Here is an 18,219-nt window from a genome sequence, read left to right on the forward strand (position 1 = left end):
ATAAGTAAAAGAACTAAATACTTTTAATAATTATTCTTTAATCTTTTATTACAGTCCACTCATTATCCCACATCAGCATGTACTCTGACTGTTCCTCTTCCAATACTTCCTCGCTGATGTCCAAAAGGATGTCTCCACCCCACTAGACCTCCCCACTCTCTGGGGCCTCAAGTCTCTCATAGATTATGTGTGTCTTCTCTCACAGAGGCAAGACCAGGCAGTCTTCTGATGTATATGTATTGGAGTCCTTAAAGAAAAGAGAGAGAAAAATTACACCATTTAAAAAGCCTGTTGGCATTTTGGCCACATGTTTTTCAGGACATTGATTATTCTGTTGTCAGAACTGATTTGTACCAAAGGGCTAATTGTGGGATAGACATTCATCACAAACTTCTGAAGAGTCAGAATAACAGGGTCGTACTTCCATAACAGGATAGATGTGGATGAGATGATGAAGTCCACCCAGTACATGAACACAAAGCAAATCACCAGGAGCAAGATGGTCTGGGTGGCCCTTTCCTCAGGGGACACTCTCAAGTGGTTGATGCTATGAAGATGCTTGCATTGCCTCTGATGTCTGAACAAGAAAATCACCATGTATGCACTTGTGCTTAGCATGACACCCACAAGAAACACATCTCTTAAAGTAGTTACTGTTAAAATCAAACCCCTGATGATGCTGTTCATGGGAAAGTGTGAGCAGAACTTAGTGACCCTCATCTGGTTGGTCTCACTCATATTGGTATAAGCACCAATAGAAAAGATCTGGTTACTACTGAAGGACAAATTGAAAGACCAAAAATAGAAGAAAGCATAGATGATATACTTTTTTAATTTATGTTTAAATTTTGCCAACAGCGAGGTACTGGGACTGATAGTGACAGCCTGGAACACACTCAGGAGGCAGGTGACACAGATAGAGAGGCCTCTCATCACCCTGTTCATGTAAATAGTTGCTTTACATTTGAAGTCATTATCAATGTTCAATGACTCAAACATGTCTGCAAGCCAAATATCCCATCCAGTGAGAACCATAATTATATGAATAAAGGTCAGTTGACAGGAGATTAGGTCCACAGGCTTAGGTCTGTGACCTGGGATTATGAAGATATAGAAAATCAGCAGAAACATATTGGCTAGGACTCCTAATCCAGCTTGGAAATAAAGAACATCCTTGATTGAAGACATAAATGGAAAGTGTGTTCATTTTAAAAGCATAATGGAAGTCTGTTTCATATATCTGAAAAATAATAGATTATATATCAAACTTATGATTCACTTCACGGTATGGCTATATAATCATTCCATTTTCCCTACTGAATATTGAGTAACCTATCTCTCTTTTGATGTTTCACACTGGAAATAACCTACATTTTTATATGTCCTCCAAGTATTTCCTGTATGGAGAATATATTATTAACAGCAAATTAATTTAGAGTCATATCTACACAATATACTATACTTTGTGTTCCTATATTACAACAGAGTCCCATACCTTAGAAATCCAATTTTATTAATTTAAATTGGCTCATTTTGTATTTAAAAATTGAAACAGTAGTTATGAGCATAGAATATCATTCACACTTGCACAAATGTACAAAAACTATGGTGAGATGGGGAAAATCATAAAAGATATCATAAAAACCAGATTAGAATACATTATAGTGTATAATTATATGAAGATCTATTTAGACATTATCTATATTTTACTCATAATTCTCATGAAGTCCCAGGCAAAATGTCTATCATAATTCATCTTTTATATGTTTCTTTCCCATGAGATCTTACATCCTTAGAATCTAGAATTAAAGACATACATGCAGTGGAAGACTATTTGTGAAGTACGGTTCAAGATTAAGAAGCCAATACTAAGGTATTAAGAAAAGACCATTTTTGAAAACCCTTTTTGGGGAGGATGTGTCGGTATATCCTTAACAGAATGTTTCCTCATGGCTTTTTTCAACAAAACATGTTATTTTACCTTACTTCCTCTGCTTTCTGTATTTGTCTCCCTACCCCTTACTTGGGAACCCTGCCATTTCCCTCTTAGATAAATTGTGTCCTGATGCTACTACTCCCCTGTACCTTCCTCCCCACTTCATCTGTATTTACCTGCCTGTTCACCCTAAGGGCCCTGTCTTTTTCATTTTCCTGATGAGACACTTGTAGCCTGCTATTCTGTTCTCCAATGCTCACACCCTCAGCCCTTCCTCGCAGTAGTCCCATTTTTTGCTTTCCTGGTTTCTGCAGTTACTACAGGCTACATAATCACATGTGAAGACTTGTATTTGGGAGCCTCCAACAGGATAGAATATGGGATGCTAAGACAAACCTATTTTCCATACAATATGACAAAACACAAACTTGCTAAAATGACCATATAGGGATTCTGTTTGGAAATCTTGTTTAAAAGAGATTTCTTCTCATGTAATGGAAAACAAGTTCTCAGTGGTATCATACATCACCAACATCCAGACACTCTTTAAAGTACTCAACAACCTTTGTTGCTTATGTAAGTTACTTGCCCTGGTTACCAGGACAAATTTATTGTTGAATTGATTTAATTCAGCCTTTAAAAATCAGCTTTGTGATAAAGAAGTAGAAAATGACTACACCAATTCAAAGCTTGTGGAAAAAGGAGTGCCCGATTATACTTCACTTGAATATTACACATACATAGACACACACATGCTTTTTTCCCCCTCCATAGCTACCATGGATACAGAGCTGTTAACATAGGCATGCACTGAGAAAAGTCTTCTGTTTTATTTAAAAAAAAATCAGTGCTGGGGTGTTTCCAATTAGTTTAAATTGTACTAATTAGTTGTAAGTATTACAGTCCTAAGTGTGTCAAGAGACATTCATAATGGTGGAGAAGTCACCACTATTCAATGGACTCAGAATTAAAAAAGCTAAGCAGTTGTAGACAGGGATCTGGAGAGACTGCAACAAAAGTGATCGAGAGGTGTTTTCTTGATATTCTTCCAAGAAAATTTACTTTACTTTTTCATTACCCTAGAACTTGATTTTAGAACAGTCTTGTTTTATGAATTTAGGATGACCTTTGCTTTCTGTGATATGGAGATTTAGTAAGCTAAGGAACATACAATTAAAATAGATGACAAGTGTCAACTTCACTTTAAGTTTTCGGTTATTTAGTGAGTAATGACCTAAAATTTGTATGATTTCTCAGAGAGAACATGAAATGAGTATATGACTTTCAGGTGACAAGATACATGGTGTTGGCTGATGTACTGTGTACTGTCAGGAGCAAGAATAAGTCTTCAGGTATCTCAGGAGATGAAGACCTTAGCCACCCAAGCTAGTTTCATGAAATTTTGTTAAAATGGAGGACAGCAAGCATAAATGCTGACTACTTACAAAGAAGATATTAATTCATAGATATTACCTGACCCTCTTAAATAAATAAAATGCATGAACTCTGTGAAAATTGAGCTTAGCATCTATGATGTTGACTAGAATATTACAGTCTCACACTATGAGCCCGTTCCTCTGAGATCCTGCAGCAGCAGCGGGACTATTGCTGTAGAGACTGTGGGGAAGCACTCGTCCCCAGAGTTTCCCAGTTCCATAATGTGAGTTTGGGAAAGATATGAAAATGTTCAGTGAAAAGTGTGTGTGTGTGTGTGTGTGTGTGTGTGTGTGTGTGTGTGTGTGTGTGAAGTTATTGGACTACTGAGACTAAGAATAGAGCAATGGCAGTGTGGACCAAGGCTGCCAACATGATTATCTTTCCATCATCTGAGTGAAAAACTGAGAATTAACAAAATGTTTGTGAGTAAAATGAATTTTAAGGAAATGGAAAATGTGTCCTCTGTTTCTGACTTGATCTAATGTATGGGCCTTGCCTAGTGTACTAGTGCAGATTTTACTGTGTTACTTAAAAGAAACTAAAACTTTTGTAGTGACTGCAAATATAAGCTCATGTATTTATTATTTGGTTTTTGTGGTATTGATACTCTATAGGCAGTGACTCAATGACATTTGCTGGCATAATTTTGATCTACTTTTAAAAATCAACAATTTCATAAATCTACATTATCTGTTTTTTCGGTTGAATTTTGTGTGTCCTTGTGTGTGTGTGTGTGTGTGTGTGCTTGTGCTTTTGTGTGTGTGTGTGTGTGTGTGTGTATGTGTGTGAGAAAGCAAATGAAGGAGGGAGATTGCAACCTGTATTTCAGAGTAACTTCAATCAAACCCATATTCTTCCTGTCTTAGCCTTGAAAGTGCTAGGATCATAGGTGTGTGCCACCACACTTGCCTTAATTTTCCAGTGTAATCTCCTATATACATTCGTAATTGATGTTGCCGCAAAATAAAAATAGACTTGTGATGTTCATCACCTAAACTTAAATTTACTTTGCATTTGTTGGGGGAATGATTATTTTAATGAATAACTGTATTTTAAGTATTGGAGGAAACTTTGAGAATTTTGAGTTTAAATACTTTTATACTAATTGAGAATTCAAAATATTTTCCTCTCTTCCAATGAATAGCCTACTCAATATCATGTGAGTAGCAAGGTTAAAAGGTACAATTTAGAAAACCTGAAATATTAAAGCTGAATTTATTTTAATTGCTACAAACCTATCCGATTTACCTGTTTTGTAAAGACAAATTTATATGGATTTAAAATATCTAAGAGGGACAAGGTTTTCAGGCATGTTTGAAATATACAGAAGTGATCAATTTTATTAGAGATTGTAAAATATACTATCATGAAAGACAGAGAAATTTAAAACTTCTAGGACATTTCCTGTTTAAACTATCCTACTGTTACAACAGAGGTGGCTACTGATACGTGATCTTTCCTTGCTTCTTCAGGACAAGAAAGACATTAAAATGATGTGATAGGAGCATTGTGATGCGAACAAGTTTAAATACAGTGAAACAAATGTAATTAATTTTATTAGAGTATAAAACTTATGTTGAAACATGGAAAAAGGTGGTGAAATAATGGTGACTTTTGAGCAGAAAATAACATTTCCCAGGTTTATTTTGCTGTTGCAAAAGAAGGCAAGATTCAAAAGAGATGATGAGGAATGAGTGTCAAGTCACCTGGAAAAGGAACAGGGATATTAAGTAGCTAGTCTCTCACCCATAAATGTTCAGTACTAGTGGCCTAAGGGAAATGTGCACAGGGAAATAATCAAATGCTAACATAAAGGACTGCTGTGGGGTGTCAGATCCAGGAGCTGTGCTGCCTCAATTTACATTTGTTGTCCATAGCATAGAGCCATGTAACCTTGGGAACCTTTGCCACTAAGAGTGAATGAATAGGAGCTGGCATATAATGTTTGAAGGTGACGTTGTGTGTGCTGACAAGTAATACTTGGGAGGTTTACACATTCATGAGGACCATAGTAATGGAAAATTAAGGATGATTTTCATAAAATTATAAATGTACTTGCCCAAACCCCTGGTATTATTTTGTGGTCTCATTAAATCCTAAAGCTGTACTTTCAGTGATCATTTCTGTAGTTCACTACTGAAGCTGAGTGTAGTTGACTGAAGCTGGAGTTATCTAAAGAGCATGGTGATCAAAAATTCTACTTGATAACTAGATAGTTGTACATGTTCCTACGACTTCTTGTGAAAATGCCATAAAGAAAATTGCAGCACTGTCTTAAACCTCTGCTCGTGGTATGTACAAAAGTTATACATGTAAGATATGGATGTACACAGAAGCTGTTTGGTTTAAAACTAATTCTAATGCTTACTTGTTCAATTTCATTGATGTAAGACACAAGTCTTGTTGAATCACTTCCTATTTAACAGAATAAACTGTAAACCAACGTAATTAAGAAAACAACCAAAAAGGAGAAATCATTGTAATTGAAGAAACCAATTTCTCTAAAGTTAAAAAGTCCCTTATTATATAATGTTAACAGTGTCTTGTGTATTCCTAGGCTATGAGTTGAAACTACCATGAGAATCCCTAAAGATTCTCATGAAGAAAGAGGAAAAATACTGATAAACACTAAATTAGTTAATATTTCTTGTACATTCCTACCTTAAGGTTCATATTATTAAATGCATACAGCCAGTTAACTTGAGAAAAGAAGTAAAAAGAGAAAATGCAAAATACAATTTAAGGTAACAATACCATGAAGGTAATCCTGCATACCAATAAGTGTGTTTCCTTGTTCATCACCCTCTAAAGTATTTCAGTGTCTTGTTATAGGATTGAAAACTAACACATTTGGCATTCCCTATGTGGAACCATATTGTTAGAAATATTAGAGTACACACTCAATATTGCTATTGTAAGGTTGCATATATAACCAGAGATCATACTTAGAGAAAACTATATTCTTCTCTTAATCATTTCACTGATTCCTTTATGTCTACAAGCATCTGTGGAATGCTGTTTATATGGGGCAGTTCAACAATAATATGGCAAGCAGTGGATTTTCTAATCTTTTAGTACAGAAATCTTTCTTCCTTCTACCACTTACTTACAGCTTTCATCATAACGAAAAGGAAACACTCACCAAGCTGTGCCTTCGACAAACATCCTTGTAGAATGAGGCCCTTAGAAGTACTTATAAGGAAGAGATATCATCAGCTCATCTCCCTCTAGACCTATAGTTATCATGACATCTGGAAAAGGACATTCTGTACATGAGTTTGTTAGGAAGTGTCACTATCAAATGGAAAAGTGAACTTTCCTAATTCCAGGAAAACAGTAGGGTTGTAACAGCTGAGCTCTGTGTTTCCCATGTGTGAGCTATTCTCTCCATTCTATATCTGTCTGTGTGGATGACGTCAGTCATTTTGAACAAAAGTTTCCACAATACTATCCCACTTAAAAGAAGTAGAAAATAATTTTAGGAGAAGTGCTGACCATTCTGAGACCACAGGAAAGACCGACACTTTTATCCGCTTTTGCCCACATCCCTGTTCCAAGAGGAAACTGCATAGTGCCCATGAACACAGTAATACAGGAACAGTCAGAAGCAGGTTCCTGTGGTTCTGGTCTGTGCCTGGACTAGAACAGAACAGAACAGAACAGTAAAACAGTTCCCTGCATCGAAATTCCACTGGGGAGAGAGATGGACCCTCAGAGGTATGGAAACTCTTGAGAAATCAGAGAAGACTAACCTCTGCCCACATTCCTGACCCAAGAGGGAATTGCCTAATGCCATCTGTGATCCCTGTGCACAGGTAACTAGGAGCAGTCAGGGACAGGACTCAATTCCTGCCTGCTCCAAGAGCTGAAAAACAGTTACCAGGAGTTACTCTGAGAGCGGAGCACCTGTTCTCAGAAAGGGCTGAAAGAAAACAGGAAAACAGTTCTACAGAAGTCCTGACACAGAGACCTAGAGGAGGATTAAACCACTATCAGAAACAGCAAGACAAGCTAATATCACAGACAACCCAGTGGTGAGAGGTAAGCACAGAAACCTAAGCAACAGAATCAAGACTACTTGACACCATCAGAGTCCAGTTCTCACATCAAAGTAAATAATGGATAGCCAAGTACACCAGAAAACCAAGATTTAGATTTAAATTCACGTTTTACGATGATGATATAGGAATTTAAGTAGGACATTAATAATGCACTTAAAGAACTACAGGACAACACAAGAAAACTAGTAGAAGCCCTTAGAGAAGAAACACAAGAATCCCTGAAAGAATTACAGGAAAACACAATCAAACAGGAGATGCAATGGAACAAAACAGTCCAGGATTTAAAAATGGATACAGAAACAATAAATAAAACACAAAGGGAGAGAACGCTGGAGATAGAAATCCTAGGAAAGAGATCAGGAGTCATAGCTTCAAGCATCGCCAATAGAATACAAGAGATAGAAGAGAGAATCTCAGGGGCAGAAGATACCATAGAAAACATCAACACAACCATCAAAGATAATGTAAAACACAAAAAGTTTCTAGCCCAAAACATCCAGGAAATCCAGGACACAATGAGAAGATCAAACCTAAGGATAATAGGCATAGAAGAGAGGTAAGAATCCCAACTTAAAAGGCCAGTAAATATATTCAGTGAAATTATAGAAGTAAACTTTGCAATCCCACCAACAATGGAAGAGTGTTCCTCTTTCTCTGCATCCTCACCAGCATCTGCTATCAGCTGAGTTTTTGATCAAAGCCATTCTGACTGGTGTGAGGTGGAATCCCATGGTTGTTTTGATTTGCATTTCCCTGATGACTAAGGATGTTGAACAATTCTTTAGCTGCTTCTCAGCCATAAAATATTCCTCAGCTGAAAATTCTTTTTTTAGCTCTGTACCCCATTTTTAATAGGATTGTTTGGCTCTCTGAAGTCTAATTTCTTGAGTTCTTTGTATATTTTGGTTATTAGCTCTCTATCAGATGTAGAATTGGTAATGATCTTTTCCCAATATGTAGGTTGCTGTTTTGTCCTAATGACAGTGTCCTTTGTCTTACAAAAACTTTGCAGTTTTATGAGGTTTCACTTGTTGATTCTTGATCTTAGTTGCCCATAAACATACAAGAAGCCTTCAGAATTCTAAATATATTGGGTGAGAAGAGAATTTTCTCTAGTCACATAATAGTCAAACACCAAATGCACACAAAAAAAGAAAGATTATTGAAAGCTGTAAGGGAAAAGGTCAAGTGACATGTAAAGGCAGACCTATAAAAATTATACCAGACAGCCCCTACCTCAGCATAAAAGGCTGGAAAAACAACTTTCCAAGCAAATGGTCTGAAGAAAAAAGTTGGAGTAGTCATTCAAATATTGAATAAAATTGACTTTTAACCAAAAGTCGTCATAAAAGATATGAAGGACACTTCATATTTGTTAAAGGAAAAAACACACCAAGATGAACTCTCAACCCTAAATATCTATGCCCCAAATGCAAGGGCACCTACATTCATAAAAGCAACCTCACCAAGGCTCAAATGACACATTGTACCTCATACAATAGTAGGAACGTTCAAACCCCACTCTCATCCATGGACAGATTGTGGAAACAGAAATTAAACAGACATAGAGAAACTAACAGAAGTAATGAACCAAATGGAGTTAATAGATATTTATAGAACATTCCATCCTAAAGCAAAAGGATATACATTCTTCTCAGGACATCATGGTAACTTCTCAAAAATTGATCATACAATCAGTCAGAAAACAGACCTCAACAGAAACAGAAAGATAGAAATCATCCGATGCATTTTTATCAGATCACCACAGACAAAGGCTAGTATTCAATAACTAGAGTAATGAGAGAACACACACATATTTATGGAAGTTAAACAACACTCTAAACAATGACAATTTTGTCAAGGAAGATATAATGAAAAAAATTAAAGATTTCTTAGAACTTAATAAAAATGCAGATCCAATATACCTAAACTTATGAGACACAATGAAAGCAGTGCTAAGAGGAAAACTCATAGCTCTGAGTACCTGCAGAAAGAAACAGGAGAGAGCATAAGTCAGCAACTTGACAGCACACCTAAAAGCTCTAGAATAAAAAGAAATAAATCCATCTGCGAGGAGTAGACAGCAGTAAATAATCAAACTCAAGGTTGAAATCAACCAAGTAGAAACAAAAAGGACTGTACAGAGAATCAACAAAACCAGGAGCTTGTTCTTTAAGAAAATCAACATGATAGACAAACCGTTAGCCAGACTAACCAGAGGGCAGAGAGAGTACATTCAAATTAGCAAAATCAGAAATGGAAAGGGAGACATAGCAACAGAAAGTGAAGAAATGCAAAAAATTATCCGATTCTACTACAAAATTCTATATTCATCAAAACTGGAAAATCTGGAGGAAATTAACAATTATCTAGAAAATTACCAGGTACCAAAGTTAAATCAGGAACAGATAAACCATCTAAACAACACCATAACTCATAAAGAAATAGAAGCAGTCATTAAAGGTCTCCCAACCAAAAAGAGCCCAGGTCCAGACGGGTTTAGTGCAGAATTCTATCAGACCTTCATAGAAGACCTCATACCAATACTGTCCAAACTATTCTATAAAATAGAAACAGAGTACTACCAAATCCCTTCTGTGAATCCACAATTACTCTTATACATAAACTACACAAATACTCAACAAAAAAGAACTTCAGATCAATTTCCCTTATGAATATCGATGAAAAAATACTCAATAAAATACTTGCAAACCGAACCCAAGAACACATCAAAACGATCATCCATTGGGATAAAGTAGGCTTCATCCCAGGGATGCAGAGATGGTTCATTATATGGAAACCATCAATGTAACATACTATATAATCAAACTCAAAGATTAAAACCACATGATCATTTCATTAGATGCTGAGAAAGCATTTGACAAAATTCAAGACCCCTTCATGATAAAAGTCCTGGAAAGAATAAGAATTCAAGGCCCATACCTAAACATAGTACAAGCCATATACAGCAAACCAGTAGCTAACATTAAACTAAATGGAAACTGAAGCAATCCCTAGACAGGTAGTAGACAAAGCTGCCTCCTCTCTCCCTACTTATTCAATATAGTACTTGAAATAATAGATTGAGTAATCAGACAGTGAAAGCAGGTAAAAAGGGTACAAATTGCAAAGGAAGAAGTCACAATATCAGTATTTGCAGATGATATGATAGTATACTTAAGTGACCCCAAAACTTCCAGCAGAGAACTACCAAACCTGATGATAAATTTCAGCAAAGTGTCTGGGTAATAAATCAACTCAAAGAAATCATTTGCCTTCTTCTACTCAAATGATAAACAGGCTGAGAAATAAATTAGAAAAACGACACCCTTCACAATACTTCCAAATAATATAAAGTACTTCGGTTTGACTTTAACTAAGCAAATGAAAGATTTGTATGAAAAGAACTTCGAGTCTCTGAAGAAAGAAATTGAAGAAGATCTCAGAAGATGGAAAGACCTCCCATGCTCATGGATTGGCAGGATTAATATAGTAAAATGGCCATTTTTCCAAAAGCAATCTACGGATTCAATGCAATCCCCATCAAAATTTCAACTCAATTCTTCATTGAGATAGAAAGAGTAATTTGCAAATATATTTGGAATAACCAAAAAACCAGGATAGTGAAAACTATTCTCAACAATAAAAGAACTTCTGGGGAAATTACCATATCTGACCTCAAGAGTTTTACAGAGCAATAGATAAAAACTGTATGGTATTGGTACAGAGACAGACAGATAGATCAATGTAATAGAATTGAAAATCTAGAAATGAACCCACAACTATGGTCACTTCATCTTTGACAGAAGATCTAAAACCAACCAATGGAAAAAAGATAGCATTTTCAGCAAATGGTGCTGATTCAACTGGAGGTCAGCATGATGTAGAATGCAGACCGATTCAGTCTTATCACCCGGTACAAAGCTTGAGTCCCAGTGGATCCACAACTTCAAAACCAAACCAGATACACTCAAACTAACAGAAGAAAAAGTAGAGAAGAGTCTCAAATAAATGGGCACTGGGGAAAAATTTCTGAACAAAACATCAATGAATTATGCTCTAAGATCAAGAATCGATAAATGGGACCACATAAAACTGCAAAGCTTCTGTAAGGCAAAGGACTTTGGCATTAGGACAAAATGGCAACCAACAGACTGGGAAAAGTTCTTTACCAATCCTACATCTGATAGAGGGCTAATATTGAAAATGTACAAAGAAATCAAGAAATTAGACTCCAGAGAGCAAAAATTCTATTAAAAAATGGGGTACAGAGCTATACAAAGAATTCTCAACTGAGGAATACTGAATGGCAGAGAAGCACCTAAACAAATGTTCATCATCCTTAGTCATCAGGCAAATGCAAATCAAAACAGCCCTGAGATTCTACTTCACACCAGTCAGAATAGCGAAGATCAAAAACTCAGGTGACAACAGAGTGAGGATGTGGAGAAAGAGGAACACTCCTCCATTGTTGGGATTGCAGACTGGTACAAACATTCTGGAAATCAGTCTGGAGGTTCCTCAGAAAATTGGACATTCCACTACTTGAGGACTCAGCTAAGGTCAGTTGATTTTGACAAAGAAGCTCAAACAATAAAATGTTAAAAAAAAGAAGCGAAAGGAATACCTCTTCCACAATTGGTACCAGTATAACTAGGTGTCTGCATGAAGAATAATGCCAATTGATCCATATTTATCCCGTGGTACAAAGTGCAAGTCCAAGTGTATCAAAGACCTTAATATAAAATCTGACACTAAATCTATCAGAAGAGATAGTGAACTACTGCCTTGAACACATTGGCAGAGGAGACAAATTCCTGAACAGAATTCCAGTACTCAGGTACCTAGATCAACAAATAATAAATAGAAACTTAGGGTACTGAAAAACTTTTGCAAGGCTAAGTACACCATCAATAAAACAAAACAGACATTAAATAATGGGAAAATATCTTCGCGACAAACACATCTGACAAAGGACAAATATCCAACATATATAAAGAACCCAAGAGTGAAGACACCAGCAAGCCAAATAACCCAATTAAAAAGAGTGGTAGAGAGTTATAGAGAGAATTCTCAACAGAGGAATCTCTATTGGCTGAGAAACACTTAAAGAAATATTAAACATCCACACTGACAAAGGAAATTCAAATCAAAACAACTCTGAGATTGCATCTTACACCCTTTAGAATGGCTAAGATAAAAATCTCAAGAGACAGCACATACTGCTGAGACTGTGGATCAAGGGAGAACACTCCACCATTGGTGATGGGATTGAAAACTGGCATATCCACTTTGGTCATCAATTTGGTAGTTGCATAAAAAGTTGAGAATAGTTCTACACCCAACACCCAACTGTATCCTCCTTCTGGGCATAAACCCAAAAGATGCCCCTCTCTATGAAAGGACACTTGCCCAGCTACATTCATAGCAACTTTATTCATAATAGCCAGTAACCAAAAACAACCTAGATGGCCTTCAATTAAAGCATGGGTAGAGAAAATGTAGTTCATTTATACAGTAGAATAGCTATTAAAAATGAGGATATCATGAAATTTGCATGCAAATTTATGTAACTAGAATACATCATCATGAGTAGAAATCATGCATGGCATTCATTTACTTTTATGTGCACATTAGCCATAAAGTAGTGGATAGCCATGCTACAATCCACAGACCAAAAGATACTAAGTAATAGGGAAGAGCCAAGGGAGGATGAATGCATTTCATTCAAATGAGGGAACAACATAGTCATTGGAGTTGGATGGATGGAGGGAACTGTGTAGGAGATACAATGAAGATGGGGATGGGGATAAGTATCAGGTACTGTAAGAGGGTTGTGAGAGGGATCTGTGAGAGAGATTGGTAAACAATGGGGGAAAATTTTGGAGTAACTGGATACCTGGGACAAGGGAGAGTCCCAGGCTGTTTATGGTAGTGACTGTAGCTGAGTCTGATAAGAGAAGTGGTTATGTAGAGTGAATTGGCCACCTTACGAACCATGTAGAACTTCTAGGAAAAAGAAGGGAACATCAACCCACTAACAAAATCTTCAATCCGAAATTAGTTCTGTCTACACAATTGGGAGGTATAAAGATTGCTCCTTTAGGTCGAGCAAAGACTGAGGGAGGAGCCAGATGATGATTGGTCCAACATGAGATACATCCCATGTTTTAGAGCCAATCCCTGAAACTATTTATGGTACACTGCTATGCTTGCAAATGGGTGCATAGGATAACTGTCTCCTAAAGGCTTAATCCAACATTAGATAGAAACAGAGGCACAGACCTGAGCTTAACAGAAGGAGGTGCTTGAGGAGTCTGTGCCACAGTAGGGAATAAAATTCAGGAAGCTGGAGGGAGCAAGGACAGCACAAGAAGAGCTACTGAGTCAACTAGAAGAGCCCATGATTCTCGCTGAGACTGAATGACCAACCAAGGAGGATACAGTGGCTGGAACTAGGTCCTCTACCCATTCATAGCGTAAGTGAAACTTGGTCTTTATATGGGTCTCCTCACAACTGGAATGGAACTAGTCTCTGATAGTGTTGCCTGTCATTGGATCCCCTTCGCTAAACTGCACTGCCTGACTGGGGCTCAGTAGTAGAAATTAGGCTTAGGCCTACTGCAACTGCCAACCCTAAGGTTGTGTGGCACCCAAGGATGTCTCCCCTTTCTCTGAAGAGAAGAGGAAGAGACAATGGTGGGAGGAGGGTTTACTAGGGTGGGATTAGGAAGAGAGGAGGCATGGGAGCAGCTATCAGGTTATAAAGTGAGTAATAAAAAAATAAAGATAATGAAAAACTAATTGAAGAGATCTGTCAAACTCAATAGCACACTTGAAAAATCTAAAACAAACAAACAAAAAAAAAGCAAGTCCATCAAACGGGAAAGAGAGCAGAAAATAAGGAGAGATCTAAAAACATTCAAATAGAAACAAAAAGGAATAATACAAAGAATCAATGAACCAACAAGAATTGGTTCTTTTAGAAAACCAACAAGACATGAAAATCCCTTTCCAAACACACAGACAACATCCAAATTAACTAAATCGAAATGAAAATGGCAAATAACAACAGACATCGAGGACATCCAATGAATCATTATGTCATACTTTAAAAATTTGTAGTCCACAAAATTGGAAAATCTAAAAGAAATGGACAATTTTCTCAATAGATACTACTTACCAAAGTTAAATCAAGATCAGCTAACAATTTAAATAGACCTAAAACCGTAAGTATTTGAACCCGTAATTGAAAGATGTGCAATAAAACAAATGACGGCGCCCACAGCTCCCTGCTCCCAAACCCCATGGGAGAGAGAGCTCACCACCTGGACAGGTGGGCACTCCTGAGACTGCAGAGCAGGAGAGACCACCAATACTGCCCACCCCTGCCCACATCCCTGGCCCAAGAGGAAACTGTATAGGGCCTCTGGGAACTGGAAGATAGAGGCACTCAAGCAGCAGGTCCCCCTGCAGTCCAGACACCACTGACCTGAAGGGACCCAATCAACAACTCCTGAACCCCAAATCCCCTGGGGGGAGCTAAGCCTTGGAGGGCAGACATGCCTGGGAAACCAGAAGAGACTACCTCTGCCCATTTCTTGACTCAGAGGAAAACACCTAATGCCCCTAACTGGGAACCCAGTGCATGGGAGCCGGGGAAAAGGCAGCGCAGGCCCTCCTGGTTGTTGCCCTCATGGAGAGCTCAAAAGCAGCCCCTCAGAAGCAACTTGAGCCACGGGACCACAGGTAAGACCAACTTTTCTGCTCCACGTGAACTGCCTGGTAGACTGAGGACACACGTCCACAGGAAGAGCTGAAGACCAGTAGACAGGAAAGACTACATGCCTGAAAGCAGAACATTCTGTTCCCATAACTGGCTGAAGGAAAACAGGAAAACAGGTCTGCAGCACTCCTGAAAAACAGGCCTATAGGACGGTCTAACCACTGTCAGAAATAGGAGAACAAGGTAACACCAGAGACAACCTGATGGTGAGAGGCAAGCACAAGAACCCAAGCAACAGAAACCAAGACTACATGGCATCATTGGAGCCCAATTCTCCCACCAATGCAAACGCTGCATATCCAAACACAACAGAAAAGCAAGATGTAGATTTAAAATCATATTTGATCATGATGATGGAGGACTTTAAAAAAGACATAAAGAACTCCCTTAGAGAAACGCAGGAAAACATAAATAAACAAGTAGAAGCCTACAGAGAGGAATCACAAAAATCCCTGAAAGAATTCCAGGAAAACACAATCAAACAGGTGAAGGAATTAATAATAGAAGGAATTAATAATTATTAATAGAAGCAACGAAGAAAGCACAAAGGAGAAAACCATGGATATAGAAAACCAAAGGAAGAGACAAGGAGCCATAGATACAAGCATCACCAACATAATACAAGAGATAGAAGAGAGAATCTCAGGAGCAGAAGATTCCATAGAAATCATCGGCACAACTCTCAAAGATAATGTAAAATGCAAAAAGCTACTGGTCCAAAACATACAGGAAGTCCAGGACTCAATTAGAAGATCAAACGTAAGGATAATAGGTATAGAAGAGACTGAAAACTCCCAGCTCAAAGGACCAGTAAATATCTTCAACAAAATCATAGAAGAAAACTTCCCTAATTTAAAGAAAGAGATGCCCATAAACATACAAGAAGCCTACAGAACTGCAAATAGATTGGACCAGAAAAGAAACATTTCCAGAATGGTTGTACCAGTCTGCAATCCCACCAAAAATGGAGGAGTGTTCCTCTTTCTCCACATCCTCGCCAGCATCTGCTGTCACCTATTCTGTAGCAATACCATGCAGTTTTTATCATTATTGCTCTGTAATACTGCTTGAGTCAGGGATATTGATTCCCCCAGAAGTCCTTTTATTTTTGAAGATAGTTTTGGCTATCCTGGGTTTTTTGTTATTCCAGATGAATTTGGAAATTGTTCTGTCTAACTCTATTAAGAATTGGATTGGAACTTTGATGGGGATTGCATTGAATCTGTAGATCGCTTTTGGTAAAATGACCATTTTTACTCTCTTAATCCTGCCAATCCAAGAGCATGGGAGATCTTTCCATCTTCTGAGATCATCTTCAATTTCATTCTTCAGAGGCTTGAAGTTCTTATTGTACAGATCTTTTACTCGCTTGGTTAAAGTCACTCCGAGGTACTTTATATTATTTGGGACTATTATGAAGGATGTTGTTTCCCTAATTTCTTTCTTGGCTTATTTCTCTTTTGTGTAGAGGACAGCTACTGATTTATTTGAGTTAATTTTATACCCAGCCACTTTGCTGAAGGTGATTATCAGGCTTAGTAGTTCTTTGGTTGAACTTTTGGGCTCACAAAAATATACTATCATATCATCTGCAAGTAGTGATATTTTACTTCTTCCTTCCAATCTCTATCACTTTAATCTCCTTTTGTTATCTGATTGCTCTCGCTATAACTTTGGGAACTATATTGTATAAGTAGGGAGAGAGTGGGCAACCTTGTCTAGTCCCTGATTTTAGAGGGATTGCTTCAAATTTCTCTCCATTTAGATTAATATTTGCTACTGGTTTGTTGGGATTGCTTTTACTATGTTTAGGTATGGGCCTTGAATTCCTGTTCTTTCCAGGACTTTTATCATGAAGGGGTGTTGAATTTTGTCACATGCTTTCTCAGCGTCTAATGAAATGATCATGTGGTTTTTATCTTTCAGTTTGTTTATATAGTGGATTATTTTGTTGGTTTTCTGTATATTAAATCATCCCTGCATACTTGGGATATAGCGTACTTGGTCATGATGGATGATTGTTTTGATGTGCTCTTGGATTCAGTTTGCCAGAATTTTATTGATTATATTTGTGTCTATATTCATAAGGGAAATTGGTCTGAAGTTCTCTTTCTTTTTGGGTCTTTGTGTGGTTTAGGTATAAGAGTAATTGTGGCTTCATAGAAGGAATTCAGTAGCACTCCATCTGTTTCAATATTGTAGAAGAGTTTGTATAGTATTGGTATGAGGTCTTCTATGAAGGTCTGATAGAATTCTGCACTGAACCCATCTGGACCTGGGCTCTTTTTGGTTGGGAGACTTTTAATGACTGCTTCTATTTCTTTAGGAGTTATGGGGTTGTTTAAAGGCAGTCAGTGGGCCCTGATGGCCCTAGGTGTTTTCTTGTAGAGTCAGGAATGTGGGCAGAGAGTTGTCTCTTCTGGTTTCCCAAGGGAGTCTGCCCCTCTGAAGGTTTAGCTCTCCCTGCCATGGGTTTTGGGTGCAGGGAACTGTTTGACCAGGTCTGTTCAGATCTCGGCACAGTCTGGAACGCAGGGCTCCTGGCGCCTGACTGCCCCTAACTTCCTGTGACCAAAGGCCCTATACAATTTCCTCTTGGGCCAGGTATGTGGGTGAAGGTGGGCAGAAGTGGCTGTTTCTTCTGCCCTGCAGTCTCAGGATTGCCCATGCATGTGGGTGATGAGCTCTCTCTCCCATGGGGTTTGGGAGCAAGGAGCTGTGGGCTGGGATCAGTGAGGTTTGGGCACCAGCTAGAAACTGGAAATGTCTGGTCCCAGAGGAATTTTGCCTTTGTGTGTCCTGAGTCCACCAGGCAGGTCACTTGGAGCAGAAAAGTTGGTGTTATCTCTGGTCTTGGGCCTGAAGTTGTTTCTCGGGGCTAGGTTTCAGCTCTCTGTGAGGGCAGCAACCAGAAAGACCTGCCCCTACTTCTGTGTCCCTGTGCACATGGGGACCCTGATGGCGCTAGGTGTTTTCCTCTAGAGTCAGAAATGTGGGCA

The 18,219-nt window shown here is 38.1% G+C and overlaps 1 protein-coding gene across 1 annotated transcript; it reads right to left on the reverse strand.

Moving 5' to 3' along the window:
• Positions 1-279: 279 nt before the first annotated feature.
• LOC116903032 (putative vomeronasal receptor-like protein 4) lies at positions 280-1,188 on the reverse strand. The gene has a single exon (XM_032905337.1). It carries the CDS (start codon positions 1,186-1,188, stop codon positions 280-282), a length of 909 nt encoding a protein of 302 aa, XP_032761228.1.
• Positions 1,189-18,219: the final 17,031 nt, after the last annotated feature.

Source organism: Rattus rattus, chromosome 6 (genome assembly GCF_011064425.1).
Source record: "Rattus rattus isolate New Zealand chromosome 6, Rrattus_CSIRO_v1, whole genome shotgun sequence".
Taxonomy (NCBI): Eukaryota; Metazoa; Chordata; class Mammalia; order Rodentia; family Muridae; genus Rattus; species Rattus rattus.

What these genes read in the sequence shown, in the direction of transcription:
- LOC116903032 (XM_032905337.1), bottom strand. Translation starts at nt 1,188, where the DNA reads ATGTCTTCAATCAAGGATGTTCTTTATTTCCAAGCTGGATTAGGAGTC.